The sequence below is a fragment of the Epinephelus moara genome, chromosome 19, assembly GCF_006386435.1.
Source record: "Epinephelus moara isolate mb chromosome 19, YSFRI_EMoa_1.0, whole genome shotgun sequence".
Lineage (NCBI taxonomy): Eukaryota > Metazoa > Chordata > Actinopteri > Perciformes > Serranidae > Epinephelus > Epinephelus moara.
Window position 1 is genome coordinate 6591699 of NC_065524.1, and position 14690 is coordinate 6606388.

A 14690-nucleotide genomic window follows, 5' to 3' on the forward strand; every position below is an offset into this window, starting at 1 on the left:
ATAATGTATGTAAACCTGAGCACAGCATGCTGTCAATAAGCTTACAAGAGCTGTGGGTGAGGGAGATGAGTTCACTCATGTGGAGATGGTGTGGCCACATCTCTTAGGTTAGGTGCTGTATCAATGTGCATAAGGTACAGCAGCTTATGCAGAGCAAAGGCAATGTTATTTTTTCCCCAGAATAGAGGATTTTTAGAGTGAGAATAAAAGCCTTTTCCTGTCGTAATAAAACACACAACACATTTGTGGACTTTCCCTGACAACCTCCAAAAGCATTTTAGTGACTGAATCTCAACGCGTCCTCGGTGTCTCTTGGGGTATATTCACATCATCCAGGGTGAATTTTAATACCAAGTGTTAACAGGGCTATAGATGGAAAGATCTCCAGATCATCACTATTGCAGAGAGGAGGAGAGTGAATGAAATTAGAGTGTGTTTTGCTGGACTGTTGGGGTTATGGTTGGATCAAGGCATTAAATTAGACCTCACTCTTTATGCATAAAGTCTGTCTTTGTCCAAAAGGTAAGATAATTATAGGCATGTGTAACATTTGGATTTTATATTTTAAGTGTTAAACCCGAGGAAAAAAACTATTCCACTAATCATCATTAAGTTACATTAATTTTGACCATCTCACCTGAGGCGATTGGTGTATGTGTCTACACATGTCTTCATCTTGGCCAGCAGCATCCCTACAGAGGTCTGTCCCTCAGAGTGTTCTTCATCCTCCTCCTCTTCGTCCTGTCCCAGGTCTCCAGAGAGAGGCAGCAGCAGAGGAACTAGGGCTGTGCAGGTGGATATGGCCCTCAGCAGCTCCAGTAGCGCCCGATAGAGGGGCACATGACGTGCCATATCCAGAACTGCAGAGAGACAAGAAGGATGCAACTTGTTAAGATACCACCACATAGTGCTTTTAATGGTCAGTTGGTAACATTATTGGAAGTCCCAGGGTCTGGAAACTGTCTGAAAACCATCACAACAAGATCTCGATCCAGGGTTAAGTGAGAATGTGTTTTATCACTGTCAACAGCAGCAACACAACCAAACGCACTCTATATGCTGTATTTACAAATCATTCAATTTCCAAGCTCAATGGAAAAGATTACAAAAGTGTTTTTCTTGTGGCCTGAAGTGACTGCTTGTGGTGCTCAGTTTTTCTTGTGGCCTGAAGTGACTGCTTGTGGTGCTCAGAGAAACATGGCAGGGCTTGATGCTAATTTTTTTCCCAAGGAGCACATGTGCTCCTAAGTTGAAAAAGTAAGGAGCGCACAAAGAACTTTAGGGGCACAATATAAATTGATCAAATAATGTGTTTTCCGTAATGATGCAAATAGACATTTACAAGCAAAATTATTTAATGAATTTGTATACAAAATGTACAGAAAGGTAAAATCATCAAGTTTTGAAAAAGTATTGCAATTTAAATTTGTCTTTAATGTTATTATCACTTTTCTATAATACATCACTGATATTTCAATGGAATAAATTACTTATTGACTTATTCATACTTCAAAAACAGCATCAATAAGTGATTAACATAGGGGGGATCAAAATAAAATCAAAAATTAAAATAAAAATCAACCAGCCACCCTCCTCCTCTGACAAGTAAAGAACAGTCCCTTCATAAGTAAAGAACAGTCCCTAAAGTGTGGTGGGGTTTGTGGACCGTTACCTGACACAAAGAGAGAAATATGAACGGCTCGTTTCTCCTCTGACACGTCACATACTTGTGTGCCGCCACGGCTCGGTTGTCCAGGTACTACTGGGCAACCAATGAAAGAGGAAATTACTGGACCTGGAGTCGGACTTCTCTGTCGCCGGTAAGCCGTTACCTTGCGCCGCAGAGCACTATGAGCCTCTGCCGTATTCCTGTCTGTGACCCCCGTTCAACCCACAACCGCCAGGATTCGCCTTTCCTTTCTGCTGCTGGTTGAAACGTGATAATAGGGGTGCCCCAGCGCCCACTCCACTAACTTGCCGTGGAAATGAGTGGTAGTCTAGAAAACTGGCGAGTTTTGGGGTTTTTTGGGGGGGTTTTTTGGAGGGTGCTCGTGCGCCCTCACATAGATTGTGCCCTGGGCGGTCACCCACATTGCCCATAGCAAAAACCGTCCCTGCTTATATTCACTGCCCGCCCATAACCGTGTCACACGGGGAAGAGGGAAGAGGGAAGGCGGCTGGAGTTCCTCCAAAATTTGCGGTTAGATTATCATATTTTTTTATTGAAAAAAATATAGGCTGCTTCGGCTGTTTTTTTATGCGCACATGTGCCCCTAAATATTTTTTTACAGTTCGCACACACCTATTTTTAGTTGCGAGTGAAACGCTTGCACTGTCGAGCCCTGCATGGGGGAANGCTGTTTTTTTATGCGCACATGTGCCCCTAAATATTTTTTACAGTTCGCACACACCTATTTTTAGTTGCGAGTGAAACGCTTGCACTGTCGAGCCCTGCATGGGGGAAGAAAACTCCAGATTGCTCCGAGATAACTATAATTGCGAAGAGATAAAGTGTCATTGAAACATGACAGACAGACAGATAGATAGATAGTACTTTGAGGTGGAAACCTTGGACAAGGGGATATTGAAAATTATCATATTTCCAGCAAGGGATTCTTCTGTCATAGGTACATGTTCAGTAAAAAACTCATTAAAAGGTAGCAGAGGTTGAGCAACTGGCCATTGCATCTGCATGCACTGCCATCTGCCTCTGCCATCAACCCTCAAGGGCTTTTGCAGATAATTCCCCCTAATAAACAGATTAATTAATCAGACCAAAAAAAAGTTTGGGGGTGTCCTTTTTTTCTGGAAAGTTATAAGGAGTGAAAGAATAAAGCAATGCAAACAATGGCAAAATGTCCTGATCAGGAGACAAGGAGATGAAGATGGGACTTTATGGAAGGCAAAATTTAAGATTGGGACTAGATATGTCCTGTGTATGTGGCTGTGTGTGTATGACTGTGACAGTCAATGGTCTACCTCAGTTGTTTCTAAATTTACAAACCAAACCTGACAGCTCCTACTTCTCGCCCACAACTGAGGCTTGAAATAACAGGACATAGATGGCCCTGCAGCCTGAGTCAGTCGGAGCCGTATGCTAAATAAAGGGTCATGCTTGGCAGCAAACAATTTGGTCAAATCATAATAGCAACCAGAATTACTGCCTTGCGGTTGTATGCCTCCGCCAACCAGTCAAGTTACAGTTTACATCCATGTCTGTCCAGACTTGTATGAAATACATAGCAAAGACTTTGTAGGAATTTAAAAAAAAGTATTGAGTGTTTTTTTTTTTTGTTTGTTTTTTGGCAAAATATGGATACTACATACACATTTTCAACCCGGCAGCACAGTTTAAAGGTGGACACCCAAGTGTAGCCAATTCAGTATCTGCCCAAATGTCTCCCTTTCTCTTATGTTGAGTTAAGATGCAATATAGTTGCCAAAATACAACAAGCTGTCACAGTTAAGTTGAAAATTGACCTTTTGGATACAAAATGTCACTACTTTATCATTTTATCTTACTGGACATTTGTGTGATATTTCTTCATAATCAAATAAGGAATTCTTATTATGGTCAAAAATGTTTATTGTGAGGTCACAGTGACCTTTTATTACCAAAATCTAATCAGTTGATTCCAACTGATTTGTGCCAAATTTCAAAAAATTCCCTCAAGTCTTCTTGAGATATGTTCATGGAAATGAAACAGATGCAAGGCTAAAGTGATGTTGATCTTTGACCTTCAAATCTATTCAGTTCATCCTTGAGTCCAAATAGTGGTTTATGCCAAATTATGACAGATTTCTTGTTGACAAGAATGAGGTCACAATAACCTTTGACCTTCAACCACCAAAATCTAATCAGTTAATCCTTGATTCCAAGTGGACATTTGTGCCAAATTTGAAGAAATTCGCTCAAGGTGTTGGTGAGATATTGCACTCACGAGAATGAGACTGATGCAAAGTCAAAGCGACTTTGACCTCTGAGCACCAAAATATAATCACTTCATTGTTGAGTCCAAGTGGACATTTGTGCCACATTTGAAGAAATTCCCTGAAAGGTGTTGCTGAGATATTGCATTCACAAGAATGACACAGACGGACAACCAGAAAACAGAACACTTCTGGCCACTGCTGTCATTGAAAAAAACAAAACACAAACCAACAAAAAAATTCTTTTCACGGTAACTATTTTTTCTTTATCATGACCATGACACTCTGGAGTTAAGCTTTTGTACACAAATCAGAAATCATGGTTACACAGATGTAATGTAAAGAAGTAAAGTAAGCAGTGACTGACAGCAACAGCTTAATGCCAGTGCCACACCGGACGCGGAAGCACTGCGAATAGCCTCGAAGCACTGAGAAGCAAAGCCAGTTTCCTTTCAGCACCCATGTTAACCGACTGTGTCATCCACACCGGCCGCACCGTGCAGCTCTGCGGCCGGCGCTGCAGCAATTGTTTCGGCGTTTGGTCTATTTTCTGCGCGAGCTGCAAGCGAATGTGTCAAGCCGGGCAGGAATATAGGCTATACATATTAGTCAGTGGTATCTAAACAGAGCGCGAGAGAGATGAGCACACACACACACACTCACTAACACACACACACTCACTAACACACACACACACGAGAGAGAGAGAGAGAAAGAGAGAGGGCTTGCGCGAGAATTTCGGTGCGCTGCGCTTCGCAGCTCTTCGTTGGCAGTGTGGCCCTGGCGTAAGAGGTAGGCTTGCATTATCGAGTGATCACAAAATTGGAAGGCAGAATTCACAAATGATCTCAAATGGTTTTCATCACCACAAGAAGAACCACTTCTGATGAAGGACTAAACCCCTAACCCCTAGCAGAAAGTCAGACACCAAAGTAGTGTTTTCACAATACTCAATCCTCAGTTCAGTGCCAAAGCACAACTTTAGTGTAATGGACTTCTCTCAGTTTGTCCTGACAGAGTTTTTTTTGTTTTTGTTTTTACAGTCACCCATGGAGGTAAACTGGAGCAGCAGGCATCTACCTCTAAAGCTCCAACCTGCAATCACTGCCAAATCAGAAAAGCTGACCCTGTGGAACGGACCACAAATATGTGATGTTTGGGGTGAGAAGGTGCTCTACATTTATTGCAGTCTGCAGCTTCAGTAACTCCCAATTTGAGTTTGACAGAATTGGAATTATTTTGCTGTGCAAAATGCAGCAGGGAGAAGTCATAAAAACATTTCCATTTGCTGTTCTGAACATCAGGTAATATCATACACCATGCAGCAGCAACTGTGAGGTTGTTTAAATGCAAAGGGAGAACTAGGTAGTCAGTATGAGCAATGTTTTCTACACTGCATTAGCAGATAAAAAATAGGGATGGGTCACGATTTTCGAATAGTCGTTTTATTTTTGAAAAATCGATTTTTTAATGCGACTATTACTATTCGCCATCCTAAGTGTAGTCAGGCTCGGCCTCTAGGGCACCAGTTATGAAATTGTGTTCAACTTTTTTTATTCACTAAAAGTTGAATCACATAATTAGCCATTAAAAAAACAGTGCATGCCTACCTATGTGCAAATGTTCAGTCAAAAAAGTTCCCCCCGACACTATTTTGCAAGAGCACCATCACTGCATTCTGTGCTTAACACTGCTCAAGATGACTGTAATTGGTTTACGGAAATATTAAGACACCAGATCATTTTTCCCCCAAAAGCACAATGTGTGCTTGCAGACCTTTCTTTAGCTCTGACACAGTGCTGTGGAGATTGTGATAGGCAATGCAAGACTACTATGAGACAGAGAAAGGCCTGTAGAAACGAGTGTTAGACAAAGGTTTGCTTGTGTCAATGCTAAAACAAAATGAGAAAAAGAGTTTGCCAAATGTAATCCAAGACTCTGTGATGGGTTAATTTTCAGCCAGTGTTTGTCAGTTGACATCAAACAGCACTTGAACAGAGGCCAATCAAATTCAAGGGTCTGTTGAGACAGTGAAGTAGGCATCAACAGGCTGACCATGTAAACCGTATCATTTTCTGAGAGGGGCTGTCTGGTGTGTGTGCAAAGGTACTTGTGCATCCGTGTGCTTGCCTTGAAGTGTCAGCCTCTAAATAAACAGCTCTTGTTTGTGGCTTCCGGACTGTTTTACATTTATATTGAAATTCCCAGCTCCCCACTGTCCTTATCCCAGTATCTGCACAACACTGACCTCCCAGGGCTTTAATCTGCTCTCAGATCCTTTAACCAGTGTCTCTGGATGACACCTTGCATGGAATCCCAATCCCTTTTAGTTACATCTATGTAATTACTCTGAGCATTTGTGGGCAACTCATCAGAATTCCTCCTCTTGCTCTGTGTCAATGTCAGACTGTTTATTCCAACTGTGGGTAGTAAATACCAAGGAGACTCTAATGAAAGACTGAAACAGAATAAAAAAGGAAGGGGCAACACATCAAAAAACACATTTTAGATACACACCTTTTTAACAAATGGGCTATAAACAAAGCTAGATTAAAAAGGACACTCGTGAGTGCCAGGGACAATAGAATGCACTTTGGTCCCCTGACCATCACAGAGCCTTTATTCTTCTCTTTTTGTATTTTTCCAGTTTTCCCATTTTTCAGACACTGGAAAACATTTGCTGTTGCAAAATGTAAAGGACAGCACAGTTTTATGATAAAAATTGTTTAATGTATAAATAAACCAATGGATTTGCTCTTTAAATGTAACCTGAGTTTTTCTTGAAGCCCTCCTCTACTCTTAAATGTGTTTTTCTTCTGTTTATGTTTTCTAAAATGTCTGACCTTGTCTATACTGACTTGTATCAGAACAAAGTTTGTTGCTAGAGAGATGCTTTCACATTCCTCTCCTGAAGGAGGCGATGTCTGTGTATTTCCCTAAAATCTGAGATTCAAACGCACCATGGGCAAGCTAGGTTAAATATATCAGCAATACGTAAGCTATCTTCTGTACTATGGGAAACACCTATCAATGGGGGAACACCAGCAAAAAAGCCTGAAACCATCAGCGCAGAGAGTTAGCATTAGCATAGTGACCAAAAAAAGCAGACCCTGGAGCTTCCTTCCACTATCTACCAAAGCCCCATTGTAGCAGCTTCTATGTTTCACAATTGCCTGACACAGTGTGTAGCCTACAAGCTAACAAAGTAACATAAACAAATAAAAAGAACTAACTACACTTACCATTCTAATGCTTCTGCTCGTCACCAACTTTGGAGCACTACAGACTCCTCACCTAAGACTGAGTCTGACTGAGGAAGAAAGAGCAGATTGTTTCTGGCCCCTTTTCTAAGTTTATTTATTTATTTTTTTATGTGGGGAAAACCATGGTAAACAAATATTAATCACAGCACATAACGTGTCACCTCAAAATTGTTATTCACAAGTCACATTTGCCTTCATGTTAGTTTTTTAACCAGTTTTGAGCAATTACATTTAGGAAACTCCATTGCCCATTGGAAGTCTGAACAGTGATAAAGAGGAAAGAGTATAGAGAAAAAAAACAGAGCTTGTTCTCATCTTAGCTACAGACAAGCAGTGGTCCAAAGAGGCTGGACATCCATCACAGCTATGACCATCTTGGTAGTGCTGACCTGCAGTCATGGCAGTGCTACGTACAGCAAGCCTCCACTTTCTGTGATTTAGGGTCTTCGGGGGGCCTTACAGAGATGGGCGCTGCGAGTACCCATCTTGGATGCTCAGGCTGATTAATAGTTAATGGGGGCCCTTAGACCTGAATGGGGGTGAGTGCCGATGAGTTAGCGTGGCATATGTAAGGCCTGTTTGAAATAAAGGCATTACTGTTGGATTTTAATGTCTCCCTGGTCACATCTGTAGCGTCACCTAGTGTCGAATCACTTACCGCACCAAAGTACCGTGTCAGGAAGTTGCATTTTAAATCAGGTTGTGAATCATCTACAAATACACACCAGACAGAATCTAAAATCAAGCTTTGGATATAGATTTTAAAATGTCATCTATAAATCCACACACACATTAGTCCCTGATGGATCAAAATAACACATCAAAGAATTGGAAGCAACATCAGCTCCCAGCTGGCTCAAACAATAGTACACTAACATGGCCAAAGTGCTTGTTAGGCTGCTGGAACTGAAGTAATCTAACATTTTTCCTAATTATTTTTATTGCTTGATATAGCACATATTGAATTACAGTACCAACATCATCAGTTGAGACCCAAAATTCATTCCCACTGAAACATAAGTAAAATATAACTCAGTCAGTCATTATTAAGAAGTTTGTGGTATACTGTCAGTGGAAAATGATGTGAACACATTTATTGAGCCTCAACTTCAATGTTTTACACATACTTGATTTGCATAAATAACACGGCTAACATTATCGGTCATTAGCAGGTGTCCAGCATAACCCCTGAAAACAGGAGAGCTTAATTTGGTGAATAAAGCAGGCTCAACTGGAAAAGAGTTGCTTGAGGTATTTTAATTTTAATAGTTTAGCAAGTGGTGACATCTTCCAATATTTCTGTTCAATGCATTAGATATATTTTTAAAAGCAAACCTAGCAGTACGGCTTTTGTTGGCAGACCCATTAGTTACTTTTGCCGCCTGTTGTGATATGGTACAGTTATTAATGCTTTATGTAAAATCCTTGTGCCTCTGATTATTTTTTTGTTGACAGTCATATGCATCATACACTGGATCAAAAACCCATTAGCTACAGAGAGAATGAATAATGGAGAAAGTAATATTACATATTTTATGCATATGAAACATTTTAATCATCACAGCACAGATAAATAAAATATTTCATTATGTTGTGGTATCAATGCTAGACATCCTGGTGGCTCAGCAACATGAAGTCAAGCACCAACAACAGACTGACGGTTTTTAATCTGGTCAATGTTTTTTTCAAATTTATGTTATGTCTCTCTTAACTGTGTGTCTAATAAAAAATGTGTGTGCGTTGTAGAGATTAAGGCCGGGCAATACGTCGCTATTTTGGTTATATCATTATTTTTTAAACCAGATATGAATGCGACGCCATCGTTTACATCGATATGGTCCATTGCTGCACGCTGTCTCGCCTGCTTCTCCGCTCCGCAGTTGCCGTCACTCACTCACTCACTCACTCACTCACTCACTCACTCACTCACTCACACATTCTGCCCCGCCTCTCCCTGTCCCTCTTTCTGAGCCGCCCACCCTCTCCCCCTTGTCACTATCATCAAAAGGGGTAGGTTGATTTCATCCATGCGCACTCATCTCACAACTCACTTTTCCACAAAGTATTCACTTCAACAGAAAAAAGTAATCCTCTGTTCATTCATCCTGAAAAATGGATGTAACTGAAAAACGGAACATTCACTTCATTATCCACCTTTATTTTACTTTGCCGTGTCTGTGACCCGCAACTTTCGTTTCGGAAATGGTTGCTATCGCTAATGTGTACACTTGTATACATTTTATTTATTCAAATGTTATTGTATTTACTTCAAACGTGATCCTTCTGAGCTGCCAGATCAAACTCTCTGGCCGGCCGCATACCGGAAATTGAAATTAGTGGGACTGGCTGAAACTGAAAGCACTGTGGTGGCGCCGCTGTCGTAGGACCACCGCCTTTTAAAACGGCCATTCATTTATCCTATATCGAAATTCCAGGTAAAGATATCGAGATATTGGTTTTGTCTATATCGCCCACCCCTACTAGGGATGTCAATGGTTAATTGCAGAGGGTTATTGTTTACCCGTGAACAATATTTTTGACAGTTTAAGCACGGTCTATCGGTTAATTTTGTCAATCTTTAGTTTACTGCACTGTACAATACCCAGATCTGGTGGGACCGAAGGTTGGCCACCATGTTTCCACAGCAACGTGTTCCACTACCGGGACAGGTTGCTAGCTCCCACCTGACCCAGGCAAAGGAAAGACTGGAAACCACAGGGTGGGCAGTTGGAACTATATTTCTGTACGTTAGTGTGGCAAGTCTAAAGGAAAAGGCCTCTTGTATCTCGCATCATTTTGCTTTTTTTTCTTCTTCTTTTTTTTCCCCTTAAGAATTAAGCGGTTACTTATTATTTAATGGGTGTTGGTCTACCAAGATTAACTAAAACTGACATTCTTAGTGTGTTGTTCATATCCTTTTAAGCTTCATTGCTGCCCTTCACAACGACGACCACATCTTGTCTTCAATACTGCATGGCCAAATAGTTCAAACCTGGAAAAAGCACTGATTATCAACCACAGAAAATCCTGCTCTGCCATTGTATGCCAAACAAAGACAATCTTATTAACACCCTATTGTCAACTCACAAATCCTGTCTTACTTTTCATCCAATTTAATCTATTTACTCTGCCTCTACTGTCCCGCAGTGCCTTGTGAAATGCGAAGATTCCTGTAATTACAGCTGACAGATTGATGTTTGGTATTTTACTGGGGTGTAAAAGGGGAACTTGTTTAGAAAAGGACACCCCTGTGCTGTTCATTACTGAAGGTAGTGTCACATCAGGGCTAAGAAGGGAGGAAACTTGTGAAAACAAGCTTGTCATGTGAAAACAAGTATTTATATCCATATTTGAGAGTCAATCACAGCCAATTTTAGATAGCAGAGCGTCAGTTAATGGGGGCCAGGATCCCTCCCTGCTGCCAAAAATGTTCCAGAGATTCTTTCAATTTAATGGCTACAACGTAAAATACCTCTGCTCGAATAAAGCTTTTCTTCCTCCAAGTGGAACAACACTAATCATTTTGGAGCAGCTCATAATTCAGCTCCTGGGACCATGGTCCATTTCTAATGAGGCAAGCTGAGATGCATAGAAGCTTGCTAGTGTATGAGCTCACTTCATAATTGCCCTTAATTGGCGGGTGCTGCAATTGTGTGTGGGTGTGTTCATATGAGTGAGGCGCTAATCTGGCTACCATGCCACTCACCACTTAAAACCTGGTACTGCAGCCTGGGATTGTAAAACACACCCTGAAGAGGATAAACCCAAACAAAGCACCTGAGCTGCTGTTGATAGCTAGCATACAGCTAACATCTGTGCAGTTGGTACACTGGCTGTTTGGGACAAATAAACACAATCCATCAGTCAAGTCTTTGCAAATGACGCCAAATAATTGGCTTGCTTTATGTCTGAACACGCTTTTAGTCTCGTTCAACTGTAAAATGTCACACTCACTACATAGAGTACCTTTAATTTTCAACAGCCAAATCAAAATTAACATTTTTTTTTTTTCTTAATGCGAAGCACTGGCATCAGTATCAGTACAAGCAAATTCCGTATCTGCCAGGACCTAGTTTTTAGCAAATAAGCTCTGATAAACCCACTGGACCCTGCTTGCCCTGCGGCAAACTAAAGATGAGGTGGTGAAGGAGGCATTGTATCTATTAGCTCTAAATGTTGGACTTAGAGTCATTAAGTGGCCAGGAACATGAGACTATATGCATGCCTATATTGTTCCACGCAGGGTTTCTGCACATTTTTATGGACAAAATGTCAAATCTATTCCATGACTTCTCAAGGACCCATAATATGATCTTTTTTCTTGATCAACTTGCCCCATGTTTTTTTCTAAACATGTCAGATTAAAACTATAAATATATGATCAGCTTGCTGGCACACATGAAGGAAGAGACAGAATGCGGGAAGAAAATAAAGAAACGTACGTGATGATGAACAAAACTTCGCACATTGACACATATCAAAGCTACGTTACGCAAAAATAAAGCTGCTGTTATGTTACTTTATAGGGAAAATTATGCACAGAAGATTACTGTAACAATTTCATTACACACAAAAGTAATTTTTGACTTTTCCAAATGATTTTTACAAATTCCATGACTATTCCAGGCATGGAAAATGTGATTATGAAATTCTTTGCATTTTCCAGATGATCTTTGAGTGTGGGAATCCTGTCCTGTCCATGGGAGCTACGTCCATTGTTTTTACAGTCTATGTGTGGCAGCCCCAGATGAATTAACGTATGGGAGCTAGCTTGATGAGCAGGGACAGCTGAATGTAGCGGTATAAGTTTACATTTACAGTTTAGTAACTGACTGCAGTTGATTTAATATAGCACCTTTCAGACCGCAAGATCACAAAGTGCTTAACAGCAATAAAGTTGTTAAAAATAAGGTGATAAAAACAGTTTATTTTTCACTATTCTAAGCAGTATATGATGCTGCTGATATAAATGTCATGTGCAGCATATGCAGTACTTAAAAGTCAAAAACATATCAATTTGGCACCCAAGTTTTTGTGTTAGTATTGAACTGGGAGAAAACACGTAATCTCAGCCCTAATAAATATGCAACTCTTCACAAAGCAATGTCAGGCCTGTGGGTTCGTCAGCTTGTTTTACAGTGGCCAAAATATATTTATGTACAAATGACAAATGTAGGTTCAAGATAACCACCCATTTGCACATTATCTATACCCCCTGAGACAACATGATATGATAGCCATTAGTCTTCATAAAACCCACGTGCTCCACATACTCAATTGTTTACTGTATCAGTCGATAAAAACAACAATGGAAAACATTCAGCTGGTTACCACTGAGTAACAACTCATGGGTGAACAGGAGAGCGGGTGCGTGGGCTGGTTGCTGCTACAACGGACTGGTGCCTGTTGACTTCCCACATGGAAGAAGGCGTCGAGCATGCGGGTCACACCGAGTGGGTGGCTAACACTCTGACTCAAGCTCATGGCTTGACAGTGTCAGGTCTTCCTGACCCCTCTAGGGCAACAGAACAGAGGAGAGAGTAGCTGAAATAGTAAGACTGTGACATGTCTCCGCCAACACACAGTCTGCCTCAGTGGACATTGTAGATAATGTGCATCAAAGCTAGACTATGTGGAACAACCAGAAAAAAAGTGGCCTGAAGCTCTGTGCCTTTTCAAAGGACAGAAGGAACAGTGGCTGCATTTTTGTGCACAAAGATTCCCTTTGTAAACCGAGCTACTCAAGTAACTTAGTTTTGAGTTGTCATATTCTGTGTGGACATCTTAACTGGGTTATGATATGAAGGAAAAGCAGAAAAATCTGGCTCACTTCTTTTTAAAACTGGTTACTGTGACCCAGAAAAAAGAGCTCCCTGTCGTTTTAGTTTTAGATTATCATCTGAACAAACCATTTACTTTAAAGGCACTATGGCTTCTCGTGTTTACATGAGGAACCTTGTCATTTTATCTGTCAACCTGTTGAGTGGAGTAGAAACAGATCATAATTTTCATATACTAGAGCTACTCTGCTACATTAGGAGGGAAAGGAAGTGGCAGCTGACACTGACACTTCCATTAATGATTGTTATGAATAAAACAACACATATTTTGGTAGAAATTAAGAAAGATGCCTAAACTACTGTCTATTCAGTAGTCAAAAACTCTATTAAGTCTATTACGTAAGATGCAAATGTGCATTAAAAAAACAAGATTATGACTTAACACAACAATTAAGCTAAGTAACATACAGCAGGGCATACACTATTAACCTTGAATGTTATTAGCTAAAATGTCTCTTCACTGCTGCAACTTTTCTCTGCAATGTTCTAAAACATTTTTGTCTCACTGTGAATCTTTGGTCCAAACTGGGCTTTAAATACAATTATGGAAACTATTGGCTATCGCTCACTGTCAATGGCCAATATTTTGAGGGTTCTGGTGTGGCCAGCGGATATATGGGCCAAGACTTCCTCTTCTGCATGCTGCTCATTTCATCTTATCTCTATACATAGATATCTGCACAAAAATGCAAAAAAAACAAACAAATATATACTTAAAAAGGCTGAACTGTCATCAGATAATAGCTAAAGGGTTGTGCCAATGTGTTCTGCCACTGATGCTCTCCACATGGACTGTAAACCTGCCGCTCAAATGTGATTGATCAATACTAGTCCAACTACAAATGGAAACCAGGATGCTTCCGATACCAAAATCTTGTACCGTTGCCTACAGATTCTGCATACACACAGATGCCACAAAAGTCTTAATGTAACCACCAGCAGGGGTCAAGTGTAGCCAGTCAGAAATCCAACTGCTAAAAGCTCTTCCCGTCTTCACCTGTCCATTTCCCATAACTGGCAGGTGATGAAGAAGTGACCAGGTTGTGGGGATGAAAGTGCAGAGGAAAGATGATTATTGCAGCATCGTTATATAACCGACATCCTGCAATTCAGTTGCAGCGCTCTATTACCCCTGAGGTCATAATAACTGCAACACTGAAACTATAAACTATTGATCTGCCTGGTATTGGTAGTGAGATGGAGGCAGGGTTGATGGTGTTAAGCTGGCCCATTAAAATGAAGGAATGCAAAGATCTTGTATCCAGGACTGAAATCAAAGATGATGCCATCAAATGTTCAACTAATGGTATCAGCTAGAAGTTATCCAATACATGTCTGACCTAGTCTTGCCCTTTTCCCTCCTATGATGTATACAGGCAAAAACTGCATTAAACGAGCACTGTCTACCATTTGCAAAACTGAACACATTTTTGAGATTTGAAAGCAACTTTGTAGTGGTCATGTTCCAAATACACTGCTCAAAAAAATAAAGGGAACACTAAAATAACACATCCCAGATCTGAATGAATGAAAAATTCTTATTAAATACTGTGTTCTTTACATAGTTGAATGTGCTGACAACAAAATCACACAAAAATTATCAATGGAAATCAAATTTATTAACCCATGGAGGTCTGGATTTGGAGTCACACTCAAA

General features: G+C 40.5%; 1 protein-coding gene across 8 annotated transcripts in view; it reads right to left on the minus strand.

The window, feature by feature from the left end:
- birc6 (baculoviral IAP repeat containing 6) overlaps nt 1–14690 on the minus strand; it is a 151910-nt gene that overhangs the window by 35126 nt on the left and 102094 nt on the right. For all 8 annotated transcript variants that reach the window (XM_050072004.1, XM_050072003.1, XM_050072009.1 and 5 more), the window contains exon 65: nt 638–860. In XM_050072004.1, coding sequence (XP_049927961.1) covers nt 638–860 — 223 coding nt within the window. The remainder of the gene's footprint in view (nt 1–637; nt 861–14690) is intronic.